A 21,660-nucleotide genomic window follows, 5' to 3' on the forward strand; every position below is an offset into this window, starting at 1 on the left:
GTACAATAAATTCTATTGAAAAAAAAATGCGTTTCAATAAACCCAACTTTATTAAATAACAATAATTACAAAAACTTGATCGGCTTGAGTGACCTTGGCGGCTCCTCGTTCGGCTTTATCTTCACCAGCTGTCGAATCTGGCCTTTGACCAACTCAATCTGGGACGAAAGCCTCCACTCAATGCCAAAGTCGGCACAAGTTTTCAGAAAAGTCGGATACAAGTAATCCAACAGACCGTGGTCAATCGTTGGAAATAGGTGGTGTAAAGCGTGGTCACCGAAATTAGTCAGTACCAAAAAATGGGACCCTGTTATGTCCTTACGGTCCATGACCGCGTCCATTTGGTAAATCCCCCAATCTTTTTCTTTTCTAAAATTTCGATTTTTCAAAAATTTTCATTTTTGTGGGGTCATGTACCTTGGGGTGTCCCCGTCGTGGAAAATTTCCGGGTGGTGATGGGCTGCATTCAGGCCCACGGCCCCAAAATGTAGACTCCCAGTCAGCTGAATACAGGAAAACATCACAAGCGGGAAAATTATCTCGCCTGAGAGAACCACCATGGCCGCTAGAACGCTAAATGGGAGGAAAATGACCATTTCGAAAGGTTTTTCCCCGAGGATTGTTGAAATCAAACTGGTGGAAAATCGTTAAGTCTTTATCTAAACCACTTCGAGAAATACCTTCGAATGAAAGAGCCCAAAAATATAAAGCACCAAACAATTGGCGATATGAAAATTTGCGCGAGCTGGACCAGGATGTGCTTCTTTCCCGGAAGATATTCCAGGAACGGTTCCAGGGATGATATTTCTAGATCATTGATGGTGTTGGTATGCAAGTGATGACTTAACGCATGACTTATACGCCACTCTCTGTAAGTAAGAACAGGTGTGTCGGCTCAAGATAATTTTAAACGTGAACTAATTTCGTATTTTCGGTCTGTTTGCTATTCCAGTTGGAAATATCTGAAGTTGGCGGAATAATATTTGGTTGAGGGGTTTCGGAAAAAAGAATGAAACTAAAATAAAATTGCATAAAATAAAAATAGGACTCAAGTTTAATTTAAGAACAAAACAGCCAATACAACGAATCGGAGATTTATGCCGCAGTTAAACAGATGGTTTGTTAAACACGAGATTTATCTTTGTCTCAGAGGATTAGAGCTTACATTACTCAGAAAGTTGTACTGATTCACGAAGTACCCACGGGAAAAATAGTTAGCTAATAATAAACCAAATTCGTTAAATCAAAAATGTTTTGGATCAAAAATAAAAATTTCAATTTAAAAATATGTCTCGATTTATTTCAAAGTTTTTCCGATTTATAGAAACCTGAATATACAACAAACAATGCTTTGGAAGTCACCTTTGCATTAAAGATGCTTACGATTTAATTACTATAATTACATACAGCTTTTAACGAACGCATTTTCTATACCCAAAAAAATTTTCATAAGAAACATAAAAAAATTACTTAAGATTTAAAATTTGCGCTTTATCTCATATATATCAAGACGCTGTGAATACGGTTAAAGATACAAGAAAAATTTTAGGAAGAAATTTGTAGAAAATTAAATTTATTTAAAAAAAATCTAAAGACCATATTTTCATCGTCAACGGTTTGGGCTTGAAACACGTCCAAAAACGCTAAAGTGACAGATTTGTTTCATTTTACCGGTGGTTTACTATCAGAAAATTAATTTGTACCTAAACTGCAGAAGATATAAATATAGTGTCGCAAACTTTTTATAGGAAATTTAATTCTCTACGGCTTTGTTTCTTATACTTTTTTATATCTTCTACCGTATTCCCAGCGTTTTGATAAATATGCGACGGTGCGCAAAGAATTATCGCTTAGAGCTATGAATTTGCGCCCCACCTTATATTTTTGCAAACGCTGCGAATACGGTCAAAGATACAAAAAAGTATAAAAAATAAAATTGCAGAGGATTAAATTTTATACAAAAAAGTCCGCTACATCATATTTTTATCATCAACGGTTTAAGTACAAATTAACTTTCCAATACTTTAAATCAAGTTAATCAATCGCTTGAGTGTCTTTGAACGACTTTGGGGCTTAAATGGTTGAAGATAAAAATATGGTTTTGGAAACTTTTGCAGGAAATTTAATTCTTTACAACTTTTTCTTAATATTTTTCTTGCATCTATAACCATATTTGCAGCATTTTGAAAAACATGGCACAGATTGCAAATTTGTATTTTTTTTAATATACCTAAGTAGTTTGCGATAAATTTTTTGCGTTTTTTTTGTTTTTTTGCTAAGCGTTAAACAAATACAATTTTTTAAAATTCATTGCTTGAAAAATTTAGACAGTAATGAAATAACTGCGCTCTCTGGCGACATTAACAGGAACTATCGCAGCCGGGGATGTTTTCTTAGTACGTCGTTTCGTATCCTAACTTGTGGATATCCGTAGTTCGAACTAATAATAAACCAAATACATAAAATCAAAAAATCATTTGGGTCAAAAATAAAAATTTAATTTTAAAAATATTTCAAGGTTTTTATGATTTATTGCAGTAACATATTGTAAATTTGGTTTTCAGAAAAGTAAAATTTTGTTATACAATATACAACAGACACCTTTGAAGGAAGGAAGGAAGGAAGTCACCTTTGCCATAAAAACGCATAAGTTTTAATTACTAAAATTACATACAGTGGAACCTGGCTTTTAACGAACGCTCGGATATAAGAACAAAATTAAGTGTCCCATTTTACAAAATCTCTGCATTTTTTATACCCAAAAAAATTTTCATAAAAGATATGAGAAAAAATTACTTAAGATTTAAAATTTGCACCTTGTCCCGTATTTTTCAAGACGCTGCGAATACGGTTAAAGATACAAAAAAAATGTAAAAAAAAATTTGTAGAAAATTTTTACTCTGGTCCAGTATCAGAAAGTTAATTTATACCCAAAACTGCAGAAGATAGAAATATAGTGTATAGTATAATATATAATTTTTGCGTTCTTGCCTTTTTTTGTTTGTTTGCTAAGCGTTATGCAAACACAACATTTTTTTTTAAATTCATTGCTCAAAAAACTTAGATGGTAATAAAATAACTGCGCTCTCTGGCGATATTAAAGGGAATTGACGAAGTCGGGGATGTTTTCTTGGTACGTCGTTTCGTATCCTAACTTTTAGATATCCGTAGTCCGTACTAATAACAAACCAAATCCATAAAATAAAAAAAACATTCGGGTCAAAAATAAAAATTTAAATTTAAAAATATTTCAAGGCTTTTATGATTTATTACAGTAACATATTGTAAATTAGGTTTCAATAAGTTTCGCAAAACTTTTTTTAGAAAAATAATATTTCGTTACCTTGTAAAACCTGAATAAACAGCAAACAATCTTTTGAAAGTCACCTATACCATAAAAACGCATAAGTAACAACAACTGGAATTGCATATTTTTTTCAAACGCAAAAATATACTCACGAGTATTCCATCAAGGTGAAGTTAAAATAATACATCCTGAAATTGTCCCTCTGATGGAAAAAATTATGAGCTGCGATAGCAGTCAGACTCAGAAAAATTCCCGAAAACATTCCGAACGTAAAGCTTCGGAAAACAGCGGCCAAAAGGGCCAAACTAACATAGGCAAAAAGTAAAAAGTCTGTTATTCTCTTCGATCTTTGCGCCGGTTCATTTGGCACGTATTTTAATTTCTCAACGATATTTCTCTTCAGTGTCTTGTAAAAATCGCCCTCTTTGAACGTAAACGGCGAATTTCGCGGAGTCTTAGCTTTACGAATAAAATATTTCTCGACGAGTTTTTCAGCTGTTGTGGTCAAGTGATGCGTTTCGAACGCTTCAGTTATGTCAGTCCCCTAAAAAAATTTGAAAATTTTGTAAAAAATTGACCGGATTATACTTTAGTCAGCTGTAGCCACTCTGCTCCTCCTGGATGTAGGTTTACAAAATCGCTCAAATCGTACAGATTATCGTGAACGCGCCACAAGCCCTCGGCCCCGTCATCGGCCCTCTTGCCCTTCAGCCACTGCAGCCCATTTTTCAAGGGATCGTCCCTCAGAGTGGGATATTTGATCCCAAGACTTGAGCTAAATCTGGAGATTGTCACCGTCATCTCTGTGAAATGAAATTTCATAATTTTTAAATAAAAATGCCGATTAGTGTGGGCTCGAGAAATTCGAACACGAGACGCAAATAAATTGGAGATGTTTGTGTCAATTAATCATCGAATTTATTTCAGACCTGTCCACGCAAAAATTATAACTGACTTTTGAAGAAGCAAATTTAGGTCAGGCAACATTAAAAGGACAAGGTTCCTCAATTATACCGTATCAAGGTTTACGCTCAACGGAAACTACCGAAATTATTAAATTTTGAATCTTAGCGACATCTTAAAAAATTTATGGCATTTTTTTGTGTTTATCACGTTCGCAACCAGTTTTTTTCCTAATGACGTAAACATAATCTAAATTAATTTGCATTAATAATGAAATGTTTGCGTCACTAACTGCATGGCTGCAGAAGAGTTCGTTAAAATAGTGGCCAAACCCCTAATTTCAAAAACCAGAATACTAAAGTTAAAGGAGTCGGAAATTCCATTTACGTTAAACGCGTGTTCGACGTCAAACAATTCCATGAAGAGGTTTCGGGTCCAAAGGTTGAAATTTTGATTGTACAATTTTTTCTCAAATCAAAATTAAAAATAAAAAAAACTGTTACCTGAATGCATTTTAATTACCATTTAAATTGTAATTGACATTCAATGTAGGTTTTTATGCTGGAAAACCGTGATACACTTACCGCAAAACTTGCTATAAAACAAACAACATCGAAGTGTAATTATAATTACCTTAGTGGCTAATTAATCACAAAAAAAATCCAAAATCACTACAAGTTCGTTCGTCACTTGTAACAAGATAACAATAACAAGAACTGGAGATAAATTCTACTATTGTTTGACAACAAATTACATTTTAATTGCAGCAATTAAATAACTCAAAGTCATATATTTTACGTTTGAAAACACGACAACAGTATTAAAATCGTCAATAAAAATAATTAATCTCAGATGCACTTTAATCTCTGTTGTGGTTTTAAATCGCGTCACAGACACAACTAACTCAATGAGGAATACCTACTAAAATACTAGAATTAAAAGTTGTTTGACTAGATAAATTGGAACAAACTATCACTTTCATGGCTTCAAGAAAATGCAGAAATTAATTAATGAGTCAGAGCATAATTCATTGACCTGCCACATATCAAATTAAGTAAAAGTGTGAGAGAAAACAGCGGGAATAAATTACTACGAGCGTATGTTTACAATTAGTTTTTCTTCAACCTTGTGGTTTTCTTATAATGTTCAATTATCATTGGAAGATTCCGTTCGCTATTTTTGAGGCCAATTAGTCAATTTTCCCAACCCACACTTTTCTTTTAATACCTGAAGTACAACGAGTCGCTCAGATATGATCATTTAATTCCGTAATATTTATTGGATGCGCTCCAAGAATGCATGTATCAAAGAGAATTTTTATTTTCGGTGACAGATGTAGCAACTGCTATGATTTTATAGCACACTAATAAACACTCAACAAATGCTCACGCATTACTGATCGAATTTCATGCAGAATTGTGATTTCCATGTGGAGGGACTGACCTTCTGAATCAATAACAACAACAATAACATGATATGAACTTGTAATGTTTTAATTCATAATAAAGTACAAGCCGGGTTAACAATACGGCGGTATCACAATTTACTTACAATGGGCATCAATTAACAATTCTCGAGCCCACACTTCGTAGAAATAATTAATTTTGAAATTACATTCAAATTTTTTATAAGCGAGTTAGGCAGCCAACAATGCGGCGTTTGACTGCTGGTTGCATAACCAACTAATATTTCTTCAGCAAATCTGGCGGGTTTGGATTGGGCTCGGTCCTCATAACTTGCATGAAAGACCCTTTGATCAACTCCAACTGCGAGGTCATCCTCAGATCAACGTTAAAGTCCTGGCAAACTTTCCTGAAAGTTGGGTACAAAAGCTCCAAAGTGCCATGGTCCAGAGTTGGGAACATGTGGTGTAAGGCATGGTCCCCAAAGTTCGTAAGGACCAGAAAATGTGATCCTGTGATTTCATGTCGGTCCATGATAGCGTCCAGTTGGCTCAAGCCCCAGTCGTAGTCGGTGTCTGACCTAAAAATGGGTGTCATGGGTCGGAACTGGGTCTCTTGGTACTTGCCGTGGGGCATCACCGTCGTGGAAAATGTCTGGGTGGTGATGGGCGGCATTGAGACCCACTGCCGAGAAGTGGAAACTGCCAATTGCCACAATGACTGTCCACATCCATAACGTGGCAAAAATTGATTGGCCGCTGATTAGGTACATGGCAAGTGGGAGGGTGTATGGTACAAAATCGTACCATTGGATTAGATGGGTGTCACCCTTGGCGATGTAATAGACCCTTTTGAGGAAATTTGCGTGCCAAGCCATGAGCCAGTAAATGGGGAAGAAGAGGTAGTAGCCATATTTGATTATGGGTGGCTTTTCATGGGGGAGGAATGGGAGGAGGGGTTCGTTCATGGTGATCTCCATGTCGTCGATGGTGTTGGTGTGGAGGTGGTGGCTGAGCACGTGACTGATTCGCCACTCTCTGGAAAGTTTGCGGTGATAAGAGTTTATCTAAAGAAAAATATTTGGAGCCGAAAATATCACTGATTAACCTTCAACTAAACGCAATAAAACTTACTTAATATTTTTACTTTTAAAATTATATTCACAATTCCATTTTCAGTCCCAGATAAACATTTTTAAATTCAAAATTATTAATAAAGGAATTTTGAAGTGCAATATTATTAATTGTTGAACACAAAACAAGGAAATTGAAAATGCAATTTTTCTTGGAATTTTTAAAATTCAATTTTAAATAAGAAAACACAAAATTTTAAATTTTGGGATCAAAATATACTCTAAACTTTAGACAAGGAATTCTAAAAAATTTTTGAAAATTATAAAATTGCAAACATTTCATTTAGATCATCATCAGGTTTGGGTAAATCTGATAAAATTCTGAGTCCCTAATACATTATATTCTAACGCATAAAATTTTAACATAATTTAACTGAAAATTTAAAATTATGAATATGATAAACTTTAAATTTATAAATTTAATTTAGCTATATATTTTTCTAAAACCTAGTCTTAAATTTTGACTTTCTAGTTTAGTTTTTTAAACAACAAAATAAATTTAACAAATAGACAAAACTGAGAAAAATCTCTGTTAAAGTAGAAGATGAAGAAAATTTTTACAGAAATTGGAACAGGACGTAGATAAAAATGTAGAAAAAACAAGAGACAAACTTAAAATATTATAAAGAACTAAAAATCTAGCGACAAATTTACATAATAGAGATAGATTTTGTTTTAATTTAAATATGTAAAAATTAAAATAAAAACATAGAGATCTAAAACAAAAGAAGGACGTTGTGGAAAAAAACTAGAAAGAAAAATTTTGACAAAAATTTAAAGACAAAGATAAAAAAAACTAAAAATAAATTAAAAAATAAAGAAAAAAAAATTAAACATAAGAGTTAAAACAAAAGATCGAGACAAAAATTTAAAGACAGCGTCAAAAAAATATTTTTATTTTGAAGATTTAGGAAGTTTTTGATTTTTTTTAAAAAGCTACTAGGAATTTTTTAAATGTTAGAATAAACCATTAATGGACCAAAAATCTTTTTTCTCAAAATATTGTCGTTTTAATAATGAAAATCATTATAAAAATTACTTTTATTCGGACTTACCTATAATTGAGAACTATTCAATGTTCTGTCTCTAAATCGGTACACTAATAATTTTCAACTATAAATTTCAAATACAGGGTGTTTTTTTAAAAACGACAGACATTGTAAAATTTTTTTTTAGAACCTGATTTCAAACATTGAAAAACTAAATTATATCGCTTTTAACCTATTATAAGCTGAAGCATTTAAAATTTTTCTTAATGTTAAAGTATTTTTAGGCTTAATCAATTTTCTTATTTTAAATTGAGAGCCGCATTATTTTCTTAATAATTTCAAAGATATTTGTTTTTTTAGGACAAATATATATATTCACTTTTACAAAAATAATTTTTTTTAATTAAGATTTAGAGAAAAAAATGTTAATAAAATCTAATTGCATAGTGACAATAATAATTATCGACGTTAAGAATATAATTTCGTTACAAGTAAATACTTACTTTAAAATGATGATTTTAATTATTTAACCGATATGTTGAAAGTTTACCTATTTGAAAAAATATTGGTAATATTTTCTTTTATACTAATGACATTGTTTTGTTTGATACAATAATAGAAGGTTTTATTAATTTTTATAAATTTTCTTCAAATTTAAAACATTTGTTTCTAAAAAATAAATAATCCTTTCCAAATTAAAAAAAAATAAAAAAAGATAAATTTAGGTTCGAATTTAAATGTAGTTCAAAATATAAGTACAATTACATTTACAAAAATCTTAGAAGCAACAAATTATACTACATTAGAAGCCTCTTAATTAATTCTTTTAATTTTTGAAATCGGGTCATAAACAACTTACTACGAATTTTTACTTTTTATCTTAGCACCGATTTATAGTAAGCTTATTTAAAGCTAACTGTGCTGTTTAAAGTTAATAACGCGAATGGACCAATCAAATTGGTTCAATTTAGTCACGTGATCATTTAATCACGCATTTAATTGTGGATTAAATTAATGATGCTTTTTTAAACCGGATCTTAGTCTTTTATATTTAAAATTGTGAATTTGAGAGATGAAATTAAAATTTCAAGCTCTACATTCACTAAGCTTTAGATTTATAGTAGCGACAATTTAAATAATAATTTATTAAGCGATTGTTACTTCATTTAAAAAACTGCCACGTTTCCTAGAAAAAAGCTAATTAAAATTACCTTGTTTGCATTAAAGAAAGGTTGAAATAGAGCATTCTAAAATTATCTTTCTTGTGGAAATAATTATGTGCTGCAATAACCAGGCATCCGAGAAAAACCCCGGCAACAATCGCCAAGTAATAATTCCAGTAAGTGTTGGCCAAAACCGCAAACATAAACGTCCCAGCGAGCAGAAAATCGGTAAAAGTGGCCGAATTATTGATCGGCTGTTTGGGCAAAGTTTTAACAATTGAGGCAACTTCGCGTTTCAATGTCCGATAAAACCCATCATCTTTAAACGTAAACGGCGAATTTCGCTTCGTTTTGGCTTTTCTGACTAGATATTTCTTTAAAATTTGCTCGGGCGCTGTGCTCAAGTGGTGGACTTCGTAGGCTTCCGTAATATCAGTGCCCTAAAATCGGGTTAAAATTGAATTTTGGGTTTCTGGACTCACTTTGGTCAGTTCGAGCCATTCGGAGCCGCCTGGATGGCTCCGGATGAAGTCACTGAAGTCGTATAGGTCGTCGTGAATGCGCCAAAGGCCTTCAGCTCCATCGGTCACTTCCTTGTCTTTGAGCCATAGAGCGCCGTTTTGGGCCGGACTCCGGTTTGGAGGCGGTTTGATTTTGAGAGTGGACACGGGTATCACTTCGGATCGTGGAGGCATTTTGTGATTAGGGCCAGATTGACCCTCCTTTTAAAGACTAGGGAGAGATAACCTCTGAACTCTCAACACTAATTCGCTCTTATCATAAGATTTCAATTTTGCGTGGTTCAATGAAACAACATACGAGAAAATATTATTTATATGAATACGAACTGTTATAGGACGTCCTTTTCACCTTCTTGTTTACATTTAATTTTTGGAATGTTTGGATAATAAACGAAGAATCAAAAATTTATTATTAATTTTATTCAAAACACGAGCCCATGTCAAATCGAAATATCTTGAAAAAAAAGTTAAGATCTTAGAAGTCATAGTTAGTTCACATTTTTTTTACAGTGGAAGGCTCTTTTTATAAATTTTGTTTTTTACGAAAAACAGAAAAATTTTACAGAAAATTTGCTTCAAAATAATTCGCCTTAAAACGAAAGTCATCAATACCAAAATATTTTGAATAAATCAAAAAAATTAATAAAGCCATAAGAAGTGTAAAGCATTGACTATTTTTGCAGTAGGAAGTTCTTTTAAGAAATAAGTTTTGTTTTGTACAAAAATCTGTAAATGTAAAGTTCGCTTAAAATAATATAAGTATCTATTTTAAATTATTTTGAGAAAACTAAAAAACTTGTTAAATAATAATAATAATAATAATAATAATAATAATAATAATAATAATAATAATAAATTGTAAATGTAAAATTCGTATAAAATAATACAAAATATTGTGAGAAAACCAATAAATTCATTAAGATCTTAAAAAGTGATTGTTAGTTAATTTTTTATTACAGTCAAGGTTCCTTGTAATAAACTTTGTTTTATGCAAAATAAAAAAAACAAAAAAATGGTTTGTCTAAAAACGAGATAATGTTAAAATATTTTGAGAAAGCTAAGGAGGTTGTAAAAAAACAAAATAATTTTACCAAAAATTCGCTAAAAAATAATTTTCCCAAAACGAGTAGTGATGAAATATTAAAAAAAAAACAAAAACTAATAAAGCGTAATGATTTAAAACTATATTTAATATGTTTTGCAGTCGAAGGTTCTTTACGTAGTAAGCTTTGATTTCAGTAAAAGTCATGTCAAATTTATTTATAATTTACTTAAAATAATTTGTTTATGAACAAGTCAACGCTGAACGACGTACTATTTAGCAAAAAACAACAAATTAATAATTAATTCACTTTTTTTACATTTGAAGGCCTTTTTTATAAGCATAAAAAATAAAAAAAAACTGCTTATATGATTTGCGTAAAAACTATTAATTTGTTTATAAACGAGACAATGTTAAAATATGTTAAAGAAACTAAGAACTTAATTAAAGCCTTAAGAAGTGAGTGTCGGTTTACTTTTTTTTACAGTAGAAGGCCATGCTAATAAGCTTTTTTTTACAAAGATAGGATCCGTTTAGAAATAATGCATTAATAAATTAGATTAAAATGTTTAAAAAAAACAAAAAATATATTAAAGCTCTAAAAAGTAACTTTCCAGTTTTTTACAGTCAAATACTTTTTTGGTAAAGTTTTATTCTAGTAAAAGTCGCACAAGGCGACATAATTTTTATAATTTAAATCTCAGGCTGGATCTGTATCTCAGATACTAGTAATCAATCACACAGAAAAAAAATGTTTGCTGTAAAATACTGTCTATGCATTTAATTTATTTCAGATTTTTCTTACATTTGTTTTATAATTCAAATTAAATAATTGCTATTTGATCACTGGAAAAAATAGTAGATTGCTTAATAAGAAAAAAAAAATAGTTACTTACTATCGAATGGAAACAAATTCTTACGAGTTGAATATGTTGTTTTTTTAAGTGTTCTTAATAGAAAACGTAGAAAATCTAAAAATATTTTAACAAAAATAATTTTGCTATACAATAATTTTTAACATAGTTGCTTATTAAAATTAAACTGTAGCACTAATTGATAACAAATTAAACAAAATTAAATTTAATCAAAAGATGAACTCGCAAAGTGTTTTTGAAAAACATGAGAAAATTTCGGGAGCCGCGAGAAAAGCGACTCTGCTTCTGTCTAAGTCAAAAAACTATGATAAAATTTATAAAGAATTTTGTAAATCAAAACAATCAAAAAGTATAAGGTATGAATTAAAATGTTATGTTGTTAACTAAAATTAGTAAATTAAAATATATTTCTTTTTTCATTTTTGTGTAATCAACTAATCAAATGGCTGTTTACATTAAAACAATTTTTTTCTGAGAAAAAAAACTATATGTTGATTAATTAATATTAATGATAAAAACAGCCTAAAGAATATTTCAGATAAAAATTCAGACGCATAGAATGTGTGATTATTAGTTTTTGAGTAAACATATCTTTTTTATTTTTCCAGACATTACCGCGTATTCTGTAATCAAACCGTTAAAATTTAAAGGCAGTTAAACGTTGTTGTTATAGAAATAACCAATAAAATTCGACGAGCCGGTATTAAAAACGTCATTAATTTAATGCGCCATTAAATACGTAATTAAGTCATCACGTGACCAAATCTAGCCGATTTCACTGGTCCATTTGTTTTGTTGACTTTTAACAATTTAAAAATTAAATGTAGCTTTTTATAAACCAGCCCCTAAATTTACAATTTTAAATTCTAACAGCCCGTTAAAAAGTTACAGAATACGCGCTTGAGTCTGTATATAATTTAGTTGTGTTATTTAATATTAAAAAAAACAGAATGTTGAACCACGACACATTTTAGATAAAATACGAGAAGCAAAGGCTACGCTAAATTTTGTTCACCACATCTGCTTTGATTCAATTTTTTTATATTTCTGCAATTTTCTCAAATTTTCCATAATTTCTAAAACAATTTCTTCAAAATTTTCTCAATGTTATACACCAATTTCCTCTGTGGTTAATCTCTCAATAAAATATATTAGCAAAAATAGTATTAGTTTTTATTCTTTTGTAATTTTTTATTTATCCTATGACAAGTTTTAGTTCTTATTTTACCTTATTTTACTTGTACGAGTGTAAAATCTATTGTTTGTCTCACTGCAACATTTGTTAAATCTTAATTAATTAATTAATCAAAATAATAGGTACCTACTTTCAAGTGACCAACCTCAGACGATATTATTTTATTGTAACACAAAATTTAGACGTAACAAGAAGTCTTGACTAATGTTTTTTCATTTACCTCAATGTAATAAGTTTAGAACAGTTAATTTATTGCAGTTATTGTTTAAAATTATCGCATAATGTAATTTATTAGGATTTATTTAGGGTTTTTTGTGTCTTGGGTGATTAAGTAAACAACAATTGAGAAAATAAAAATTTATTTGAATAATTTAGTAGCAATCTTCGCCATCAGGAAAGCTCCTGAAGGTGTCATGATTGCGATAATGCGGATCACAAACGGTATCTTTTATGGCATCTTCAGCGTACGCAGTCAAAATCCTAAAATTATAATCACTCTTGTTCAGTTCGCGGTATAAGAAAAATGGCAAACGGTTCGACAAGACCCACACACTTTGCTTCTCCTCCAAATCAATCTTCAAATCATTGGGAAAAACCAAAGTCTTCGTACTCCTGGCAATAATCCCGATATTATCCCTCTTGTACGGCTTTCGCGAGTCCCAACACCCGATCGAGTCCCTTGTGACCATATTGAAGAACATCACCCCATTCCTGTCCATCCCGGAGGCCGACACGTGCCCGAACTTCCCCCGGCTTTGCCCCATCACCTTGAACGCGTCCTTAACATCACTCCATCCAGTCTCGTTACAAATGATCGAAGTCTTGACGAAAAACTCGCGAAAGCTCGACATTGGGTGAAAGTACAGGACGCGGTCTTTGGCCTTCTTGTTGTATGGACTTAAGGCCATACCGAAAATACCATCCACCCATTCGAACTCGAGTCCATGGACGTTGTAAGCCGCAGCGAGGGGCTCAGGGTAAAACAAATGGTCGGTGATGCGCCAACTTGTCCTTCTTTTGAGACTGAAAACCACAAGGCCATACCGCCAGACATCGGTCAAGTAGGCGTGGACGTCCAGACAGTCATTATCGCGGATATCTATGGCGATGTTGCTATAGAGACAATCCTGTTTGATGAAATCGTCCGGTAGAGGGTACCGGAGTAAAAGTTTGTCCGTTTTGAGGTCAAATAGAAAAATTTGGACTGGGCATATTTGCCTGGGTTGGATGGTTATGTCAACCTGACCCGAATCTAGCACCCACAGACGTCCACAAGTATCAACTTGGACCCTAAAAACCGACGTTATGCCCTCACAAGAACCTAAAATTTAACGGTTTTGTATTTTATTGTAACAAAAATTGGAGGGGTACCAGTCCTATGGTAGTCCCAGTTGGGGTAGGGTACCAGTTTTGGGGACAGTTCCCGTCGTGTTTTGGGTATGACGGCCAGTGTGGCTGGTACGCCAGGCTTCCATTTGGGCATGGTGACAAAAATCCGGTCCTGGTACACCTCCAGGCCCAATGGTAGGTTGTTTTCCGGAATAAAGTCCTCGCTTGCGATGGCTGCGATCCGGTCCTCGTCCGATGGGTAGACGTAGTCCAGCATTTTCCATTTGTACCATGTGGTAAAATGGCCGGTGCGCTCCGTGGGTGGAGGTGGGGGTTCCAGGAGGCCCAGTTGCAGGAAAAATGGGAGGAGGTTGGAAATTTGCCCATATTTATCGACTGGAATAATTAAGAAATCATGTGTGAATGATACTCTAGTCGGCTGAGTGGAAAATTGATTTATTATGATTTTTTATAGATACAATCTAATACAGTCTATTGTTTCATGTAGGTCAGATGTGGCAAAAATGTTTAAACTTTTTGTAGATCTGTTGAAGACAAAATAAAATAAAACCATTATCTTTCCCTCGTGTATCATGTTCTCTGAGCGTGGTTCACCTAGTTAGAAATTAAATATCTGAAGAAGTTCATCATGCTCCAGAAGTAAAATTTCTATTTTTTGTTCGTTGTTTTTTCTATTTTTTAATATACAGCGTGCTCAAAAACTGGCGCACCAACTCAATGGCGTGTGGTAGAGAACTTGTTACATATAAAGGTAAAAATAGTAAAAAAATTCTTTGTATTAAAGTTATTGATAAATAACGGATTTTAGATAAATGATATGTGGCAACGTTGTCTGACAGTCATGATCGCAATAGAATTTAAGCAACAATGAAAATAAATTATTTTTGAAACGGTTTCCTAGGAAATAATTCCCAGTGTTGGCATATCTACACATTGTGATTTTTTGGATAAATTTCAATTTTTTTAATTTAAAAAAAACTGCTAAAATCTGATAGTAAATTTAAAAATAATTATTCACCGATTTGTTACGGAACGATTACCTGGTATGAAACATATAAACATAAAAAAATAATGAAAACTAAAGAAGTTAACACAATAAGTTTGTAGCTCTAGATTTTTTAAAATATAACTTTAGGAATTTTTTCAACATTTTTCCCGTAATCTGCACTTGCTTCTCAATAACGTACCACTGAGTTGGTGCGCCAGTTTTTGAGCACCCTGTATTGGAGACGAAACTTTTAGCAATTTTTAGCAGCTGTTTGAAATTACTATTCCTATTAACCAAATTGTTAATGTAAACCATGATAGTTTTGATTATATTTTTTTGCAAGTAGTGTTAAATTTAAAAATTTATATTAAAGTCCGTTTTAATTAACTAAATTTTATCAAAAATCTGCCACAGCTTTTGTCCCATTTTTTTTTGTTCACAACTGTAGTTGTATCTAATAGTATAATACGAGTAAAATGTGCTATAAAAAAAAGAAATAGAAACGCTAACACGAGAGGATAGACTAATAAATGAATTAAATTTTTGGACCAGTTTTGTTCAGCAAGAAATAGTCAAAAGTATGTACAAATAATTTATTTTTTTTTAACTTTTTTAATAAATAATTCAACGATTTAACAACAAAAGATTTCAATAAAAAAGTTATTGTATCTTCGTTATCATCAACATTTTACTAGGGTTTTAGGCTAAAACTCTTAAGAACAATGCATGCTAGCACCTCTTAAAAGAAACACCTTAACTTCGCGAACAGCCTGTATACAGAGTATTAGGGAATGGCTAAGCAATATTTCGTATGTAAATTTGTCATAATTAGACGAGTTAAAAACCTTTACATCATTTTTCCAAAAAGTTTCTTCAGAAATTTTTGTTAACCCATCTGTTGAGAGCCACTGTGTGGCTTTTAGTAGTTTATTTGCAGTTATTTTTTTATTAAACATAATGGAGATGGTGGCGCATGGGCGTTTGAAAAATGTTTCAAAATTGTGGCTAACTTGTTCATTTTTGAGAGAGACTCAAATCCTGGTCCTGGCAAAAAAATGTTTTTTTTTTCGTAAAATTTAATAACATAACACAAATTGAAATAGAAGAATAACGTAGTGGACCAAGAAATTAATTTATCTTTGCTGTTTTGTTAATCATATTAAATTTACGCAAATTTTTATAATTCTAGTTCAGCGGTTCTCAAAATTTAGGGCTTTAACTTCAGAACGATTTTTTGGGAAAACTATGCATTTTTGATTTACATAAATTTCGCTTAATCGATTTGTCTTGCCATTCTCTATGTGCACCGAAGAAGTAGACAGCGAAGAAGAAAATCTAATTACTAAAACTAGCGGTAGCGTAAAATAAAAAATAAAATAGACTCTTCAAGAAAAAAAAGTCTTTCTATTTGGGAAAATGTTGCTGTAACAGGTCTCTGTAGAGTTCCACTAGTTAGAGGTGTATTTGCTTTGTTAGAGCCAATTGTGATAAATACCCGTACCTACCAGAAAATTTTCTTGAATCGGTCCAAAAGATCGTGGCGATCTTTGAAAAAAAAACAGCACTCTAACATCTTACAAAACAAAACGAAAAAATCAATGTAAAGAAAGGTAGTAAAAGCGATAAAAACATTCAAGAGAATAGCAAAGAATCGCTCTATTAAGAGAATAGGCGAAAAATTATTTGCCGATTATAGAAAAACTGATAAGAACCAAGATCAGCTAAAACTAGAAGAAAGAAAATTAGAAACAACAAAGTTAAAAGTAGCAAAATATAAATTATGTAAATTTACAAATCATGTTTATCATTTATTGTACATATTTATATGTATATTTATAAAAACTGACTAATTACCATCTATTATTTTATTATGTATTTCTGTTAGTGTTAAACATTATTTCTTTTAATCAATTTTTTCCTAGCAGTTGGGACAATCCATCATTGAACTACTATTGAATTTCATTTTTGCTTATAGTCTATAGCTTAAAGAGTTGTAGCGCTATAGCTTGTATTTTTTCTTAGAGGATAGCGCCATTAACCTTGAAAGGATAATTGTTTTTGACAGTTTATCATTTGTTTATCAACAAATTTATGCAACAAAATGACTTGTAACAAACTTTCTTATCTTTTCTCCCGATTTAATTAAACATGTGTTGTTTCTTAATGATGCGTTTAATAGCTTGCTCATCTGGTTGTTGCCCTTGTCCTTGAAGCGCTCAGAACCAGGCCAAAATGTGAAGTTGAATGTCCACTCACAATTACATAATTTATACATAACAGTAAATTGTAAAAGTGCAATAAAAACTTGAAAGAATTGCTTTTTTTCGTATTAATAAAATGCGTAATGCAGTCATTGAATAGATTTTAATTTATTCAGGAATAGTGAAAGTTATCTGACGCCAACAAACACGTGGCCCAATTATTTAATCGGAAGACATCACCCACACTTTAGGTGACAATGAACCGAATCTTTCACGCATTAATTCGATTACTGGTATTTTTTAATTATCACGAGTTTGTTTCGGAAGTAAAAGTAACAATTCGCTTATTGGTCGTTCGTACATAAATTTTACGATGTTATAATTTTTGGTGAATGTGCTTTTTGCACGTTACGTTTGTATTAATTAAATTATATGTCAAATTTCTAATTTTCGGATTGTTTTTTAATTTATGCGTCGTTGTTTGCTTAATTGGTCGAAAGTCTGTTATTCGTTTATTGTTTTGCATGTGGTTATGATTTATGGTGTTCTTACATTTCTACGGCAAATAAATACTTAATTAGAAATTGGCTTTAATTGACTTGTTAATTTTAAGTATAATTGGGTGCTTGGCACGTAATGTGCTGGAAATGTCAATATAATGGTTAAATTTCTGGATAATAATTACAAATGTGATAACCTGCTTCAAAAAAATTTAAATTTATTTTTATGGTAACTGAACGATTTTTATCACCACTATGTTTATATTAAAGAAAAAATTGCACAAAGTGAGTTTACTAAAAGTGTATTTTTACTAGATAGTAACTGGTATATTTCAAAAAATATAAATAAACTAATAATCGCACATAATTCAGCGTTTGCTATTAAATACTTTCTAGGTATTTGTCTCTAAGCCTGTGATTTTTTTTAAATTTTTCCACAGTTCCTTATAATTATAATTAATTAATTAATTAATTAATTTGCTAATTAATTATAAATTACTATTAAGTTGCTCCAAAAAATGGTATTTTTTACCATCTTCCGATGCTTAAATGTTGTTTTTGCAATAATAATCTTTAAAAAATTATTGCTAGTCCCAAAACATATAAATAATTAGTTAAGTAAAAATTAAAAATTAAATAAACTAACGTAATTTTTTAACTAGCAAAATTTTTATAAAATTTTTTTGTTCCAAAACATTATTTAAGCATCGTTTTGTTAAAGTAGGACTAGAAAGCATAAAATTTCGTGTAAGTTAATTAATTTTAATTAGGTATAACCGAGGATATAACTTAAAACATTAAGTATTTAATAAGAAACGCTAAATTTGTTAGTTTATTTAAAAGATATAAAGAAAAAAATACTTATTTTAGCAGACTCACCTCGTGTATAATTATAAAATTTTATAATTAAATGGACTTAAAATGGAACTTGGAAAGTTCGTTTACAGATTCAGGCTAATTAAAATTTAAATCACGATTAAATTAGGTTTATAAGCACAATGTCAAACGTAAAATTAATTACGAGTTAAAATTTGATTATAATTAAATATTTTGTAAATCGACTCAGGAAGCAATTACAATTAATTAATTAATTGAAAAAAGTCACAAATTCTAATTCTACTCGTAATAGTCAATGAACGTATTAATTTCTATAGAAATCAGAAGATCTATTTGCTAATCGGTAATTAATCAAAATTAATTAGTTTGTGTTGCCAGTTGTTAAAATTACCTATAGATCAAGTTTCACTTCGAATTTTTCAATTCTTAAGTCGGAACATAATGAAAAAATAATATTTTTGCGTGAATTACTTACTTAAATTTATTATTTATTTATAATAAATTAGATTAAAAATTAAGTTCACTTAGCGAAATGAAATCTACTGTAATTAAGTGACATTTAAATCACTTAATTGAAACCGTTTTCTGTAATGCCACTTAATTGATGGTTCAGTTCCTTGTAATGAATGAAAATTTGTGATTTTTCGCTCAAGTAGTGCCACATTTCGTGCAATTATCTAATTGAGGTAGTTTTAGCGTTTGGTGAGATCAAAATTTATGCAAGAAACCCGTCAATCGGTTCCACAATTCTCAATCCATGAAATTACTTTTTCGCAAAGAAAAACTGCAATTAGTCAAAAATGCCACTATCATTGCAGTGAAAAAAACCCCTGAGAAAAATTTTCCCATTATTATACATGCAAATTAACTCCACCACACAGTAAACAATTATTATTATTCGCCTTTCCCCGGCAAAAAACACCTTTTTTTCACCTTGGTGCGAATTTGTCACGTTGCAAACCCCAACTCACCATTTTTTTGCTTGCTCCTTCCGGTGGTGAAGTTATCGAAAAAGGGGTCCGGGAAGAGGTTCGGGGGGTTCCACTGGTGGAACCAGGAGGTGCTCACTGCCATGGTGGTGGTTAAACCGGCATTTTTGGCCTAGAGAGTCACTTTTTTTGGGCAAAAGTTTGGGCACTTCCGACCATGGTCACAAAACTTATTAAAAAAAATTGTAATAATAGAAATAAAATTTTGTCTCGTTATGTTAGCACGCCTGATCGGTAACGACTGTGAAAGCTGTTCACACTCTGGTTCAACACTGGCGTTTTTCAAGCATTTTCTTCGGCTTGAGTGAGTTTTGCAGCGTACGCAGGATGAAGGATCAAGTGGCACAAGGTCTGGATGGAATGGTGGGCCGAAAATTCGGAAGTGCGGATTGGTTTCGAACAAAAGCGGTATTGAGTGTGGGATTTGTTATGTATTGCTGGATTTTTGCGAGTCAGGGCGGTAATAGGAACTTATTATCAATTGAGATTATTTAACGTTGTATGTATGTCAGTTACGAAACTATTATGTTAGGTTTAGGCTGATTGATAGGTGTGCCGTGGCAAAATTGGGCGAAATGCAAAGTAATTGACCACCGATTTCGACGCTTTTGTTGGGAATGGCTCACTCACCAGACAGGAACTGGAGATTAATTCATGCATTTGTGGGAGAAATTTCCGCGGAAAAGCAGACAAGAATGTTTATTATTTTCACAATTAATTATATTATTGTTATTGAAACATTTTTTTCTAAGCTACAAATGAAACTTTTTATTCAGCTTATCCTAACTTAACTCAAATATACGTATATAATTAAATTCCTAAATGTCCTTAAAAGTATTTAAATTCTATGGTCTGAAATAATTTTTAAATTACTAAGTTAATCTATTTTGGAGATAAAAGGATAAGATAATAATTTTTTAAATACAGGGTGACCCAGGGGTGTATGCAAGCTCTACAACTTTTTTCTATAAGATATATCGACTTGATTTTTTTTATCTAAACGATAGGTTCAACAATAAGGTACAGTCTAAAAATATTTTGATTTATATACAAGTGTTCTAAAAAATACACTGCAGTTTACTTTAAACGAAAACCCTATTTTTTTTATTTTTGAAATCGCAACTAAATTGTATCCAGTTTTTTAGACGTACCTATCATAGCTTTTGACCTTTGTCAATTTAATTTATTTGTGTAAATAGAGTCGTGCATAGACCTATAGAATAATTTATAATTTTAGATCCAATCAAGATAACTTAACCAACTTGTTTTCAGTCAATTCCCTAAGCTTTGGCGCATCTTTTGTAATAAAATGAACTCGGAGTCGATATTCTATCGCCTACTACGATTTTTTTAAAAGGACAAACTGCAAATGGCAAAAACTCGATTTTTTCAAGTCAGGTCAGGTCTGGTCAGGTTAGGTCAGATAATGAGTTCGGAACTCATTTACTAGAAGACCCGCAGCTTTTGTGAACCACGCTAATAATCTGTTTGACATTTTTTTATAAGTAGCTTTTTCTCAAAAGCTTTACATTGTTTGCTGTTATACTTTCTTGTTTTTAATCTAAAATTGTTTTCTTTGTGATGTTTTCCTGTTTCTATTACAATTTCTATTACAATTTACAATTTGTTGACAGATATGCTTTTCGGAATAGTATAAAAGTGATAAATTTTACAGCGACCTACGCGTTTCTTTTTTTTTTAACAAAAAACCATCAACAAGTTAAGTCAGGTCAGGTCACGTCAGATAATGAGTTTGGAATTCAATTATTACAAGACCCGCTGCTTTTATAAAACACTAATGATCTGTTTAACATTTTTTTATTAGCAGCTTTTTCTCAAAAGTTTTACATTTTTCCCTGTCATAGTGTTTTTTTTGTTTTTTAGACTGCTTAAATTGTTTTCTTTGTGATGTTCATCTGTTTCTATTACAATTTTTATTACAATTTACAATTTGTTGTAAGATATACTCTAAAAGATAGTATGGCAGTGTTAAATTTTACAACTGCCTACTCGATTTAAAAAAAAACATCAATATTTATTATTTTCTAAAATAATTTTAAATAAATTGCAAACACTAGATCGACAAAAAACTTATAAAAAATGCCATGTGACGAAGCAATAAAATACAGAGTGTTGCATTCGACATTTGTAATTTGTCATTTTCAGAAAATCGTAGTAGGCGATGCAATATAGACTCAGAGTTCGCTTTTATTGCAAAATATACTCTAAAGCATAAGAAATCGACTGCAAAAAATTGATTAAGTT

General features: G+C 31.4%; 3 protein-coding genes across 4 annotated transcripts; all 3 read right to left on the reverse strand.

Moving 5' to 3' along the window:
• Positions 1 to 31: 31 nt before the first annotated feature.
• LOC659290 (cytochrome b5-related protein) lies at positions 32 to 5,595 on the reverse strand. Of its 2 annotated transcripts, none has more exons than XM_008198279.3 (6): positions 5,438 to 5,595; positions 3,896 to 4,110; positions 3,460 to 3,851; positions 681 to 869; positions 418 to 633; positions 32 to 369 (listed from the first exon to the last, which is right to left on the reverse strand). In XM_008198279.3, exons 2-6 carry the CDS (start codon positions 4,106 to 4,108, stop codon positions 66 to 68), a joined length of 1,314 nt encoding a protein of 437 aa, XP_008196501.1. In that variant the 5' UTR covers positions 4,109 to 4,110; positions 5,438 to 5,595; the 3' UTR covers positions 32 to 65. The 2 variants fall into 2 exon arrangements, with proteins under 2 accessions (XP_008196501.1, XP_975884.1); XM_970791.4 differs by lacking the exon at positions 5,438 to 5,595 and adding an exon at positions 4,844 to 5,131.
• Positions 5,596 to 5,682: 87 nt separating this feature from the next.
• On the reverse strand, positions 5,683 to 9,613 carry LOC103313875 (cytochrome b5-related protein). The gene is made up of 4 exons (XM_008198278.3): positions 9,380 to 9,613; positions 8,946 to 9,337; positions 6,240 to 6,650; positions 5,683 to 6,193 (listed from the first exon to the last, which is right to left on the reverse strand). Exons 1-4 carry the CDS (start codon positions 9,590 to 9,592, stop codon positions 5,893 to 5,895), a joined length of 1,317 nt encoding a protein of 438 aa, XP_008196500.1. The 5' UTR covers positions 9,593 to 9,613; the 3' UTR covers positions 5,683 to 5,892.
• Positions 9,614 to 12,872: 3,259 nt separating this feature from the next.
• On the reverse strand, positions 12,873 to 19,688 carry LOC660892 (yellow-h). Its single transcript, XM_008198277.3, has 3 exons — positions 19,378 to 19,688; positions 13,902 to 14,255; positions 12,873 to 13,851 (listed from the first exon to the last, which is right to left on the reverse strand). The coding sequence occupies exons 1-3, from the start codon at positions 19,478 to 19,480 to the stop codon at positions 12,902 to 12,904; spliced, it is 1,407 nt and encodes a 468-aa protein (XP_008196499.1). The 5' UTR covers positions 19,481 to 19,688; the 3' UTR covers positions 12,873 to 12,901.
• Positions 19,689 to 21,660: the final 1,972 nt, after the last annotated feature.

The sequence above is a fragment of the Tribolium castaneum genome, chromosome 6 (assembly GCF_031307605.1).
Source record: "Tribolium castaneum strain GA2 chromosome 6, icTriCast1.1, whole genome shotgun sequence".
Taxonomy (NCBI): domain Eukaryota; kingdom Metazoa; phylum Arthropoda; class Insecta; order Coleoptera; family Tenebrionidae; genus Tribolium; species Tribolium castaneum.